The 14,134-nt window shown below is 44.6% G+C and overlaps 1 protein-coding gene across 1 annotated transcript in view; it reads right to left on the bottom strand.

The window, feature by feature from the left end:
* Window positions 1-14,134, bottom strand: part of LOC145399142 (uncharacterized) — a 313,723-nt gene that overhangs the window by 295,387 nt on the left and 4,202 nt on the right. Inside the window, exon 3 of the mRNA XM_080271880.1 lies at window positions 4,600-4,823. Coding sequence (XP_080128006.1) covers window positions 4,600-4,823 — 224 coding nt within the window. The remainder of the gene's footprint in view (window positions 1-4,599; window positions 4,824-14,134) is intronic.

Below are 14,134 nucleotides of genomic sequence, written 5' to 3'. Positions count from 1 at the left end.
ATCCATATACAGACTGAACAACCATGGAGACATGACACATACCTGTTTCAATCTGACCTTCATTCATTCAATCATTCATCATTCAATCCTGCATTGCCCCATAAGAAGCGCAGGAACCCAGGGCTGGGCAAGTTGGTCCTGACACTGAAGATGATAGTGACCAGCCTCACTCATCCCTGAGTGGCATTAAGTGAGCAATAAACCCCAACCACCCACTGGATATAAACCTTCACTGGCTCAATCCGACTGGAGCGCCGTAATTACTCACTAAACCATCAGGCACCAAAACTTGGTTATATGGCTACCACCCAGCAAAGTACATGGTTTCCTGGTGTGCAGGAAACCACCTGGCTTGTCGCTCAGTGTGAAGCCACCCACAGGCAGAAGGAAGAGTAAAGAATGAAGGAAAGAAAGACAGAAGAGAGAGTGTAAAGTCACCCGTAGGCAGAAGGACGAGGAAAGAATAAAGGAAAGAAAGAAAGAAGAGGATGGAAGGAAAGACGGATCAAAGAGAGGAAAGGGCAGGCATGCGAGAGCAGCACTACATCGAGTAAGTGGGTAATACTGTTATTAAGTACTAAGGTAATTATCAGTGTTTAAAAGTTTAGCCCCTAAAGTTGGAGCCACTCATCCACCAAATGAATTTTTCTCAAAAGTTGTGTATATCAGTTAGTGCGATACCAAACAGCAAGCGCTCGTGCATCCACCATGTCTATATATCTATCTATTGCCAGATGCGTTAATTCCATATGGGGTGGCCACAAACAAATCTCCCACACGTCGCTCTGTCCCCTGCCATTTCACTGTCCCGCTCCCAATTCACACTCCCCCCCCCCCTCATATACCTCTCCACTCCATCCCTCCAGCTCATCCTTGGCCCTCCCCTCCCTCTCTTTCCCTCCACCTCACTCACATACACTCTCCTTGTCAGTCTCTCACTCTCCATCCTCTCCACATGGCCAAACCACCTCAGTGTTTTCCTCCTAACGCTTCCTATCACATCCACATCCACACCACAATGCCCCCTCACATCCTCATTTGTCAGTCTGTCTCTCCATGTGACTCCACAGGTTCCTCTCAAATAACTCATTTCCACTGCTCTCACTCTTGACTTCTGTCCCTCCAACAACATCCAAGCTTCACTTCCATATGTTAGAGTTGGTATCACAATACAGTCATGTAGTAATTTTTTCATTTCCATGCTCACTTCCCTGTTTCTTATCACTGCTATCAAGGAACCAGCTACCTTTCTTCCTTGTTGTACCCTTTCAAGCACTGCACCCTCCAAACTTCCACCCTTACTCATCACACTAACCAAGTACTTAAACGTACTCACATTTTCAATTTCCTCATCATCCAACCTCGCTGTATATTCACTGGCTTCACTTCTCTTGAAGACCATCCACCACATAAGCATGTTAATTGGGACCAAGGTGTACGACTTCTGTTGCAGGTATTAATCTATCTATCTATCTATAGCCCAACGCCCTAATCCTGCAAAGGGTGGCCGCAGACAAAATGCCTCCAAGTCTCTCTGTCACCCACCATTTGACTACCCTCCCCCCAACTCACCCCCCCCTCCCTCATATACCTCTCAACTCCATTCCTCCACTTCATCCTCGGTCTACCCCTCTCTCTCCCTCCCTCCACCTCACCTACATACACCCTCTTAGTCAGTCTTTCATTCTCCATTCTCTCCACATGTCCAAATCACCTCATTGTATTTCTCCTAATCTTCTCAACCACATCCACATCTGCCCCACAACGTTCCTTCACTTCTTCATTCATCAACCTGTCCCTCCACGTTACTCCACATGCTCCTCTCAAGTAACTCATTTCCACTGCTCTCACTCTTGACTTGTTCCTCTCTTGCAAAGGTCCATGCCTAACTTCCATACGTCAGGGTAGGGATCACAATACTATCATGCAGTGACTTCTTAACTTCCATACTCACCTCCCTATTTTTCATCACTGCTTTCAGTGAACCACCAACCTTCCTTCCCTGCTGAACCCTTTCATGCACTTCATCCCCCAAAGTTCCATCCTTACTCATCACACTACCCAAGTACTTGAATGCACTCACATTCTCCATATCCTCACCATCCAGCCTCACTGTACATTCTGTGACTTCATTCCTCTCAATCGCCGTAACTTTACTTTTGTTTACATTAACTTTCAGCTTCCTTCTCCTACACACTGTCCCAAATTCATTCACCAAACCTTGCAACTCCCATACATCTTCACTCAACAATACTGTATCATCAGCAAACACCAACACCGGAATCTTCTAAATCTCACCCACATTCATTAGAGCCACCCCCACATCCATTGACCTACCTTGCACCTCCTTTACAACCCCATCCACGTATATATTAAACAGCTATGGAGACATCACACAACCTTGTTTCAGTCCCATTATTGAGATAAAAGAACTCACTCAGTTCACCATCCACTTGAACCGTAGTCCTAGATCCTTCGTACATACTCTTCACAGCACTCAACAATTTCCCCTCCACTCCATATATTCTTAATACCTTCCACATACCTTGCCTATCTATTCTGTCATAAACTTTCTCCAAGTCCATGAAGGCAGCATACACTTTCTTTCCCTTCTCTAGATACTTCTCCACTAAAGATCTTAGAACAAATATCTGATCTACACACCCTTTTCCCTTCCTAAATCCCCCTTGTCCTTCTCCAACTTGCTCCTCTGTCATATGCCTAACCCTATCAATGAGTATTCTACCAAATATTTTACCAGTCACACTAAGAAGGCAAATACCCCTATGGTTACCACATCCTTCTCTCTCCCCTTTTCCTTTGTATAAAGGAACAATTATACCTGATTTCCAGTTCTCTGGAACTCTTCCCTCTTCCCAAGCCAATCTACACAACTTCCATATCCACTCCACAACAATCTCACCCCCATACCTTAGCGTTTCACCACGCACACCATTAATTCCTGGAGCCTTTCCCAACTTGATCTTCTTCAATGCTTCCACTACTTCCGTCCTACTGATCACTTCCTCCCTCCTCTCATCTCTCCTTTTCCCAGCCATTCCCCAACCACTTATACTCGCACTGCTCTCACTCTCTGCATTCAACAAATCCTCAAAGTGCTCCTTCCATCTCCTCAATTTCTCTCTCTTCTCCACCAATAATATATTATTCCTATCTTTCACTCCCCTACTATTTCCCCTTTCACACTGCCTTACTTTCTTTACCTCCTTCCAAAACAATTTCTTACTCTCCCTCCATTTCACACTCAGATTCCTCCCAAACTCTTCATCCACATTCTTCTTACTCTCCTTCACCAATCTCTTCACCTCCCTTCTCCTGCTCACATATACCTCTCTCTTCTCTCTCTCATCTTCTCCCCTACCTCTACTTGCTAACCATTCACTGTATTCCTTCTTCTGTTGTTCCACAGCTCATTTCACCTCATCATTCCACCATGCTGTCCCTTGCACACCCTTGCATCTCCTCCTCACTCCACAAACCGCCTCATACACTGCGCCTATCTCTTCCGTGAATATCTTACATACGTCTTCCACCCCTTCCATCTGCTCTAGCTCATACCTTCCCAATCTTTCTTCCACTATGCTCTTATACTCTGCCTTTTTCTCACTATCTTGCAAATTCTCCAGTCTTCTCACAGGAGCTGTTTCCTCCTGTCTTCCCCTTCGTCTCCTCAACCATATTTTTTGCAGCTTTACCTTGGCCATCATTAAGTGATGGTCCGAGACTCCATTCCCCCACCCTCTCCACACTCTTGCATCCAACACTTGTCTTCTCATTCACTCATCCACACACACGTAGTCTATCATTGCCTTTCGTTCCACAAGTTCATCATCCATCCTCCTCATTACTCTCCATGTATACTGGTGGATCATCTTATGCCGAAAGTAGGTGTTGGCTACTGCCAACCCCTTACCAGCACAGATGTCCACCAAAACACTACCATTCCCATTTACTTCAGCTGGCACACCCCACTGACCAACCACTCCATCCACTCGTACATTCCCAACTTTGCCATTCATGTCTCCAGGTATTAAGCTTCTGTGTAATAAGCGTGTAATGAGTACTATATATTATATCTGGACATGTACATTTTGGGGAGGGGTGGCTAAAGTTAACCAAGATGACAATTTTACTTAACTGAATATAACCCCCATTATGACCAGTATTTTATCAGAAAAATCATTATCCAAAATTACTTTCTTGATAAAACCCCTCTGACTGAAGGGTTTGCCCTGTATGAGTCATTCTGAATATAACTTTCAGGTCCAATGTATTATTTCCTCCTTTCCCTACTCCTTGTTTCTTTCTCATCTTCATACGTTCTTTCTATGGTATTGATCATTCTTCCTTCTGCCACTCCTCCCCACATGAAAACAGTTATCCCAAAGTTTACATCATGCAGTTTCTCTCATTCACAATAAGAAACAGCAAATGTTCTCTCCATCTATTTCGAATCTTATATTTTTCAACAAATCGTCAATCATCTGTGCCCTGTACCTCTCTATTGCTACTTATACCTCCCTCTCTGACTTTCATTTCTTCCTTCCTGAATAATTTGAGGGAAGAGAAGGAGCTGACCTAGCCTGGACCAGATTAGCTCCTGATGGTTGATGCTGTCGGTGAGACACTCAAGAACAGCACGGCGACCCAGCCCCACTGGAACTTTGGAGGGCACAGCCAGCAGGGAGGGTCTGGGGGGTGCTTCAGTAGCTTCAGGGCCTCCTATGGACAATGGCTCTATGCTCAAGAATCCAGCATCGCTCAAGATCTTCTTATGCGTGACGGGGTTGGTGGCCTCACACCTGCATAGTCATAGAATTAAGATATTCAGTAATACTGGGGGGGGGGAGAGAGAGAAAGAGAGAGAGAGAGAGAGAGAGAGAGAGAGAGAGAGAGAGAGAGAGAGAGAGAGAGGTGAAGAGATTAGTAAGAGAGTGTAAGAGTGTGGATGGAGAATTTGGAAGGAATCTGAGTGTAAAGTGGAGGGAATGTAAGAAAATGTTCTGGAAAGAGGTAGGAGAGTGAGTGAGAGATAAAAATGGTAGATTACTAGTGAAGAAGCGAGAAAAAGTGAGCAGATGGAGAGAACACTTTAAGGAATTGCTGAACACATAGAATGAAAGTAATGTGAGTATAAGTGGCTGGGGATTGGTTGGGAGATGGAGGGATGTGAGAAGAGAGGATGAAATCAGTAGGATGGAAGTAGTGGAGGCAATGATGGAAGTCAAAATGGGGAAAGCTCCAGGAATTGATGGAGTGTGCGATGAAAGGTTGTAGCATGGGGGAGAGGATAGAAGTGGAATGGATGTAGAAGATGTGCAGATTGGCCTGGGAGGAAGGCAGAGTCCCGGAGGATTAGAAGCCAGGTAAAATTATTCCCCTGTAAAAAGGAAACGGTGAAAAAGAACTGTGTGGTAATCATAGAGGCATTGTGTTCTTAGTGTAATAGAAAAAGTATATGGTAGGATACTTATTGACAGGGTTAGGGAAATAACGGAGGAATTGGTTGGAAAAGAACAGGGAGGTTTTAGGATGGGAAGAGGTTGTGCAGATCAGATATTATTCCTCAGATCTTTAACCCCTACACCGCGGGGATGTTTTTGCGCTCCTTGCGCATCCCGCGAGGATATTCGAGCTCCAACTGCCTTTTTAAAAATATTTGCCAAAAATCAGTTATTAGTCCTAGAATATTATAATTAAATATGCATAGGGCACATACCTTCAGCTTTCTCCTGGGATGTTTGTTGAGCCTTTGTCGACTACCGTAGGACTTGTGGAGACTACTGAAGTTGGGTAACGAAGTCTCCACTATACACTTCCCGACACCCCGTAATATGATTACCACAGCCTGATATTACCACTAAAAACACTATTCTATGATTTTCACGTAGTTTGGAATCCATACACCAAAAAAAAAAAAAACACTGTGAAAGCAATGAAAATTACGAGCGCGTAAGAGCTTCCCACTCGTGCTTGTTCCCCACTGGTATTCTGTCATTTATTATTCAAGAACACACTCACACTTTATATTCCTATTACTTTATTACACTTATATATATATATATATATATATATATATATATATATATAGTATTTATCCATAAGTTTCCTTCAGTAATAGTAGTTTATTTTCACTCCAGGCATTAACTTTCTCGTTCAGTAAACAAGCATTGAGAGCAAAGCTTTCACTGTCATTACTCCAAGTATTTGTACTCATATTCTTATATTAATTATTTACATTTCTATTTTATTTACACTATGTTATACATTGTCACTTCCAGTAACTAAGGGCTCCATTCCCTTGGAGCCAGGATGAACTTGGGACACTGAAGCACTCGTAGTTTATCACCATTTCCTCCACTGGCTCATCACATGATTCACCAGAAAGATTGTAGTCACTGTCCATCATTATCATGGATAAATTAGCCAGTTCACACTCCACAGCAGAGTCACTTAGTCCTTTACCCCTTCCCACACGAGGTTTAGTAGGGGTAGAAGTCACAGGGCCCTCTAGAAGTGGCGGAAATGGAGGGGCGCAAGTGCTACATGCTTTCTTCTCAAGAGACAACACTGAACTGAATGACGAGGAGGATATGGGGCCGCCAAGGGTTGACAACATCAGCGAGCTGACAGCTGCTAATTTACATGCTGTGAAATGATTGGCAGGAAATTAGGTAGTTCCAGGTGAATGTAAATATCACTTAGGCTTCTCCCTTCTTTTCCTATATATATTTGCAATATGAGAACAGGTCATACAGCATTTTTCAAGGGGAAATAACCAGGGAAAATTAGCAAACGAGTACACGTGGGGTGTTGCCAGGTGATAATTAGCCAATTCCAGGTGTATGGCACTATCAATTACCTTTTTTCTTTTTTATATATATTATTTTGTATGAGAATAAGGCACAGGGCTCATTCCAATGGATGAAAAGAGTAGAAAAATCCGGGCAAGATTTACCAAGCGTGGCGCAGCTGGGGCACGCAGGAGGAGAGGGTAATGGAGGGGAGATAGGGAGGGGAGTCCAGAACGGGGAGAAATGGCTAAATTGTCAACAATGGATGGGAGCACACATGACAATAGCAGCATTGACTATTGTTAGGGGAGCGAATGATGAGGTGAAAGAAAGAGAGATTGTCCAGGTGCTTGAGAGTGCGAAAGTTGATGTATGCGGAATAACTGAAACAAAATGGGAGGTGAGAGTGTGAGAGAATGGGAGTATGGATGGGGTATATGTGCAGGAGTAGGTGAGAATGAGAGGGCAAAAGAAGGTGTATGTATAGTTGTGAGTAAAAGATGGAAGAAGAGCATAAGAGAGTATGGATCAGTTGGGTCAAGGATTGTGTGGGTAAGACTGAAAGTTGGAATACAAATGTGGGTGATTGTGTGTGTGTATGCGCCAACGCAAGATCGTGCAAGCAGAGTAAGAGAAGAGTTCTGGACAAGTGTGGAAGTGTGCATGGAAAAGTTTGGAAGGAATGAGAGAGTGTTTTTGATCGGCGATATGAATGGTAAAGAAGGGAGTGTGAAGATGGATGGAATAGTTGGTGAGTGGGGTGTGCCTGCTCAGACAGATGAGAATGGCAGTGCGTTAGTGGACATTTGTGCTGGGAGGGGGTTGGTGATAGCCAATACCCTCTTCAGGCACAAAATTATCCACAGGTATACATGGTGAGTGATGAGATGGGTGGGTGGTGAACTGAATGAAAGGAAGGCAATGATTGATTATGTGTGTGTGGATGAAAGGATGCAAAAATGTTTAATGGATGCAAGAGCTTATAGAGGTTGGGGGAGTGGACTTTCTGACCACTACTTGGTGGTGGCCAGAATCAAGGTCCAATTAGGATGGAGAAATAGAAGAAGGGAAGGACAGGAAGAAGGAGTATTTGTAAGGAGAGTGGAAAGGTTACAAGAGGATGAGAAAAAGGCATAGTATAAGAGAGAAGTGGAGGAACAATTGGGCAAATATGAATTGGAACAGATGGGGGACGTGAAAGGTGTGTGCAGGATATTTACAGAAGAAATATGTGCAGCATGTGATGTGGTGTGTGGGAGGAAGATAAGATGGACGGGGGTGCAAGGAACAGCGTGGTGGAATGAAGAGGTGGGACAGGCTGTGGAACAAATGAAGAAAGCATACAATAAATGGATGAGAAATAGGGGCGTGGAAGAAGCTGAGAGGCGGAAGAGAGAGTTATATGTAGAAAGAAAGAGAGACATGAAAAGATTAGTAAGAGAAAGTAAGAAGAAAGAGGATAAGGAATTTGGAAGGAACTTGAGTGTAAAGTGGAGGGACTGTAAGAAAATGTTCTGGAAAGAGGTGAAAAGAGTAAGACAGGGTGGAAGTGAAGTTAGCAGGGGAGTGAAAGATAAAAATGGTAGATTACTAGTGGAGAAGGGAGAAAAAGTGAGCAGATGGAAAGAACACTTTAAGGAATTGTTGAACATAGAGGAGGGGAGTAAAGCAAGTTTAAGTGGCTGGGGAATGGCTGGGAGAAGAAGTGAGGTAAGAAGACAGGAAGAAATCAGTAGGATAGAAGTTGTGGAAGCAATAAAGAAAGTTAAATTGGGGAAAGCCCCAGGAATTGATGGAGTGTGTGGCGAAATGCTGAAGTATGGGGGAGAGATAGTAGTAGAGTGGATGTGGAAAATGTGCAGATCGGCCTGAGAGGAAGGTAGAGTCCCGGAGGATTGGAAGTCAGGTATAATTATTCCCTTGTACAATGGAAAAGGGGAAAAAGAAGTGTGTAGTAATCATAGGGGCATTTGTCTTCTTAGTATAATAGGAAAAATGTATGGTAGGATACTTATTGACAGAGTTAGAGAAAGAACAGAGGAATTAGTTGGAGACAAACAGGGAGGCTTTAGGAAGGGAAGAGGTTGTGTAGATCAGATATTCATTCTTAGATCTTTAGTGGAAAAGTTTCTAGAGAATGGAAAGAAGTTGTATGTGGCTTTCATGGATTTGGAGAAAGCATATGACAGGATCGACAGAATGGAAGATGTTGAATGTTGTGAAGAGTATGTGTGATGGTGCTAAGGCTACAGTGCGCGTGGATGGTGAACTGAGTGAATTTTTCTCTTTGAAGGTTGGTTTGAAACAGGGATGTGTCATGTCTCCATGGTTGTTCAATCTGTACACTGATGGGGTAATAAAAGAGGTACAAGGTAGGGTAGGGGATGTTGAAGTGGCCCTGGTGAGAGAGGGTAGTGTTTGGAAACTCCCTGTACTGTTGTTTGCAAATGATACTGTGTTGTTGAGTGAAGACGGAGGAGAGCTGCAAGGCTTGGTGGATGAGTTTGGGAGAGTGTGTAAGAAACGGAATCTAAAGGTGAATGTAGGGAAGAGTAAAGTGATGGTCTTTGAGAAAGGTGAAGGCAGTAAATGTACAGCGAGGTTGGATGGTGAGGAATTGGAAAATGTGAGTACATTTAAGTACTTGGGTAGTGTGATGAGTAAGGATGGAGGTTTGGAGGGTGAAGTGCTTGAAAGGGTACAGCAGGGAAGAAAGGTTGCTGGTTCCTTGAAAGCAGTGATAAGAAGCAGCGAAGTGAGCATGGAAGTGAAAAAGTTACTACATGACAGTATTGTGATACCAACTCTAACGTATGAAAGTGAAGCTTGGACGTTGCTGGAAGGACACAAGTCAAGAGTGAGAGCAGTGGAAATGAGTTATTTAAGAGGAGCCTGTGGAGTCACATGGAGAGACAGGCTGACAAATGAGGATATAAAGGAGCATTGTGATGTGGATGTGGATGTGATAGGAAGAGTTAGGAGGAATACACTGAGGTGGATTGGCCATGTGGAGAGGATGGAGGGTGAAAGACTGACGAAGAGAGTGTATGTGAGTGAGGTGGAGGGGGAAAAGGGAGGGGGAGGCCGAGGATGAGATGGAGGGACGGGGTGGAGAGGTATATGAGAGAGGGGTGTGTGAGTTGGGAGCGGGACAGTGAAATGGCGGGGGACAAGGCGACGTGGAGGCGATTTGTTTGTGGCCACCCAAAACGGGATTGAGGCATCTGGCAATAGATAGATAGATATATAGATAGATATGACAGGGTAGATAGACAAGGATTGTGGAAAGTATTGAGAATATATGGAGTAGATGAGAAGTTGCTGAATGCTGTGAAGAGTACGTATGATGGTGCTAAGGCTGCAGTGCGTGTGGATGGTGAACTGAGTGAATTTTTCTTGTTGAAGGTTGGGTTGAAACAGGGATGTGTCATGTCTCCATGGTTGTTCAATCTGTACATGGATGGGGTAATAAAAGAGGTACAAGGTAGGGTAGTGGATGTTGGAGTGGCCCTAGTGAGAGAAGGTTCGCTCGTTTGTTTTTAAAGACTCCAACATGCATGCATGCGTCGGCCTTGGTCAGCTAACGGCGGTTCTCCATGCTGGACGATCCATTGCAGCCTCACTGTTCAGTCCCTTAACCCTGAGGTCACACTTACTGACTTCGTCCCATGTCTTTCTCGGTCTACCCCTCATAACCCCACCCCCAATATTAACACTTCTCACCTTCCTCATCCAATTATCATCCCCCATCCTCTCCACATGTCCAAACCATCTCAATCTAACTCTCCTCATCACAACACCAATACACTCCAGTCCCATCCTACCTCTCAACTCTTCCATTGTGAACCCAGCCCCTCCAGACCATGGACGCAGGGACGCACTACACATCCACCTAATCATTGTCATTTCTGTATGTCTGAGCAGGCAAATATCCTCCTCCTTCACTGCCCAGGTCTCACTACCATACAGCATTACACTCCTAACACATGCTGCATACAAAGACCGCTTAGCACGTAGGAAGAGTCCTCTCAATGTCAGGAGAGGCAAGAGCTCCCTGAACTTCTTCCAACCACTTCTCACCCTAGCCACAGAGCTAGCTCCAGCCCCACCTCCAGCACACAACATGTCTCCCAAATAACAAAACTCTTCCACACACTCAAGAGATTCACCAGCAAGTTCAATTCTTCACGTCTGACAATATCCACCTCCTCTCCTCGACACACCGTACACATAAAATCAGCATTATCTCGCAGTCTTCCTCTGATACCACTACATCTCTTATGCACCCATTTATCACAAACACCGCACAAGATGGAATTACTTCCCACGCCCTTGTGGCAAACTGCACATGGCCACTCTCCCTCGTCTTTGACAGTACCGCCACCAACCCTAGATATCATCACTTTTGTTTTATCTGCATTTACCCTTAAGCCCTTGTGCCCCATACCATCTCTCCACTTCCTAAAACTTTCCTCCGCCTCCCTTTTGTTCTCTGCAATCAACACCAAATCATCAGCATGCAACAACTCCCATGGGAGTACGTTTCTAAAGTCACGTGAAAGGGCTTCAAGTACCATGATAAACAACATGGGACTCAAAACTGACTCCTGATGCACACCAACATTCATGGAAAACCCATCACTCAAATCTCCATTCACTCTTACCTGGGTGTGAGCACCCACATACATAGCCATAACCACCCTAACCAGCCACTCCTCCAAGCCAAGCTTTCTCATTGCCCACTTCACCACCTCTCTAGGGACTCTCAAAGGCCTTTTCCAAATTAACAAAAACAAAGATCCCTTCTCCTACCAATATATTTTTCCTGAAGCTGTCGAACAATGAATATGGCATCAGTGGTCCCCCTACCTTTCATAAACCCAAACTGCATCTCATCAGTATTCACTCTTTCTCTAATAGTACCTTCTAAAACTCTCTTAATTACCTTCATTATCTGATCTAAAAGCTTTATACCTCTATAATTTCCTCTTTCCAGGGCATCACCCTTCCCTTTATACACATTTATAATTATACTCTTCAGCCAATCATCTGGGACAACACACTCATAAATAATTCTATTTATCAGATCAGTGACTAACTTCACCCCTGTATCGTCTGAGGCCTTCAACATGTTGGCAGTCAACCCAGGCACAACTGCTGCCTTCCCCACCTTCATCCAGCCTATTGCCTCACTCACAGTAGCAGCATCAATCATAGGCCAAGGGCCAGACACTGGATCTGCTGGCTCCAGACCTTCTCTGTCCCAGTCAAACTCCTCATTCAACAACAGGTTATAATGCTCTCTCCATGCATCTTTAATATCCTCACTGTTCACCACTACCCTTCCTTCATCATTCTTCGCACACTGCTCACCTGTAATATGCCGATTATCCCTCTTCACCTGACCTGCCACCCTAAATATCACATTTTTCCTTTCCCCATGATTTAGGTTATCAAGTAAAAGTCTCTGTGACTCAGACTTTGCCCTGTATACCTCTCTTCTAGCCCTACGATTGGCAGCGAAATATTCCTCTTTGCTACCACCCTTCTTCCATTCCCGGAAAAGCCTTCTTTTCTCTTTAACTACAGCTTCTACACCCTCATCCCACCACCAAGTTACTTTATGTCTTGGTGGTCCTCTTGACCAACCGCATGTTACATCAATAACTCTCAAGAGATTGTTCTTGAGGGCTCTGTACTGTTCATTAACGCCTCTGTCTACAGCTCCCTGTTCAGCCACCACTCTCCTCAACTCGGTGTAGAAGGCATCCCTTACTACTTGGTTTTTCAGCTTCCATATTTTCCTCCTAGGTACATAAGTCCACTTTTTCACCACTCGTTCTTTAAGCACCATATCACAAATCAGTAGTTTGTGCTGCTGCACACACTCCTCACTTCCTATAACTTTAACATCCCTCCTCACTAACCTCCTATCGGTCCTTCTAACTAGAAAATAATCTATCTGACTGCTATTTCCCCCACAGTCATATGTAATTAACCTACTGTCTCTTTTCCTAAAATATGTGTTGCACACAATCATGTCCGTTGCCTCCCCAAAATCGAGTATCCTTTCCCATTCTGCATTCCTTATACCATAAGCACATCCCCCATGCACTCCTTCATAACCTTGTGCTGCTTCACCTACATGACCATTTAAGTCCCCTCCCAAAACCACTATCTCATCATCCCACACAGCACCCACTACATGTATTAATTAATCTCAAAATCTATCTTTCTCTGCTTCATCCAATCCTGCCTGTGGAGCATATGCTGATATAATTGCAACTACCCTTCTACTGAACAGAATATTCACTACCAATATCCTATCGCTTACTCTCATAACATTCATAACATATTCCACCCATTTCTCCCCAACCATCACACCAACACGTCCATATCCGTCTGTCCCCCCTTGCCAAAACAACTTATAGCAACAATCCTTCCCAACAATCTTTCTGGCTGATCCACCCCTGTACCGGACATCCTGCAAATACGCCACATCCACCCACCTCCTACTGAATGCCTCAACGCTATTCCCCTCAAACTTCCCACATTCCATGAACCCACCCTCATCCCCCTGAGTGATTTACTGTCCTCAGGCTTGTTTTGAAACTTTTTCTTGTGTTTTGTCATATTCAGTAATAATAAAGAGGGATAGACATACCACAGGCCCCACTCACTGCACAGTCCCAGGTCCAGGCAATGGATCTGGGACCCCTAGCCCACCAGCTTACCAGTGGCTGTGGTAGTGGCCTCGGGGCACCCTGCCAGGACAGCTGCAGGGACACCCTCCATGCGTGCATTGGCATTGCAACTATCCCGCCATTATACACCCACTGACAGGGCAGCCTCCTGGGGTGCTACTCCCAGGTTCAGGCCCCTCTCTATTGGGTGGAAGCGGCAGCCTGGGAACTGCAATGTCCTATACCCTCTAGCACAGGCCTGAGCCCCATCTCCCCTGGGTGTAGGCTGACATAGTAAACTTTCTCAAGTATGTTAATGCTGTGTCCAGGGCTCCCTCAAATTTCACATCATTTAACTGTAAGAGTGTGATGACCAAGCCGAGGGAGGGTTGGATAGCATCGATCACTATATTTCTGAACTGTGTCCATGTCAGGGTTGCATTGATTTTCCAAGCTACCTGGGCAACTGACTTGCCTAGATGAGGCAGCAATACCGCAATTTTCTGTGTATCCTCTTCGTAAACCAAATCCAACACCAGTTTAACCATTTCCATGTAAGTTGTAATGTCATAGAGTTCTGGGTCATATTTGGGTATAGGGATGGGACCTCTGGGCTGCCATCGTGATGTATGTGCT

Source organism: Coenobita brevimanus, chromosome 47 (genome assembly GCF_032717465.1).
Source record: "Coenobita brevimanus isolate Jiangsu-jjx chromosome 47, ASM3271746v2, whole genome shotgun sequence".
Lineage (NCBI taxonomy): Eukaryota > Metazoa > Arthropoda > Malacostraca > Decapoda > Coenobitidae > Coenobita > Coenobita brevimanus.
The sequence above is the reverse complement of the archived record's forward strand: the minus strand, read 5'-3'. Positions and strand labels throughout refer to the sequence as shown.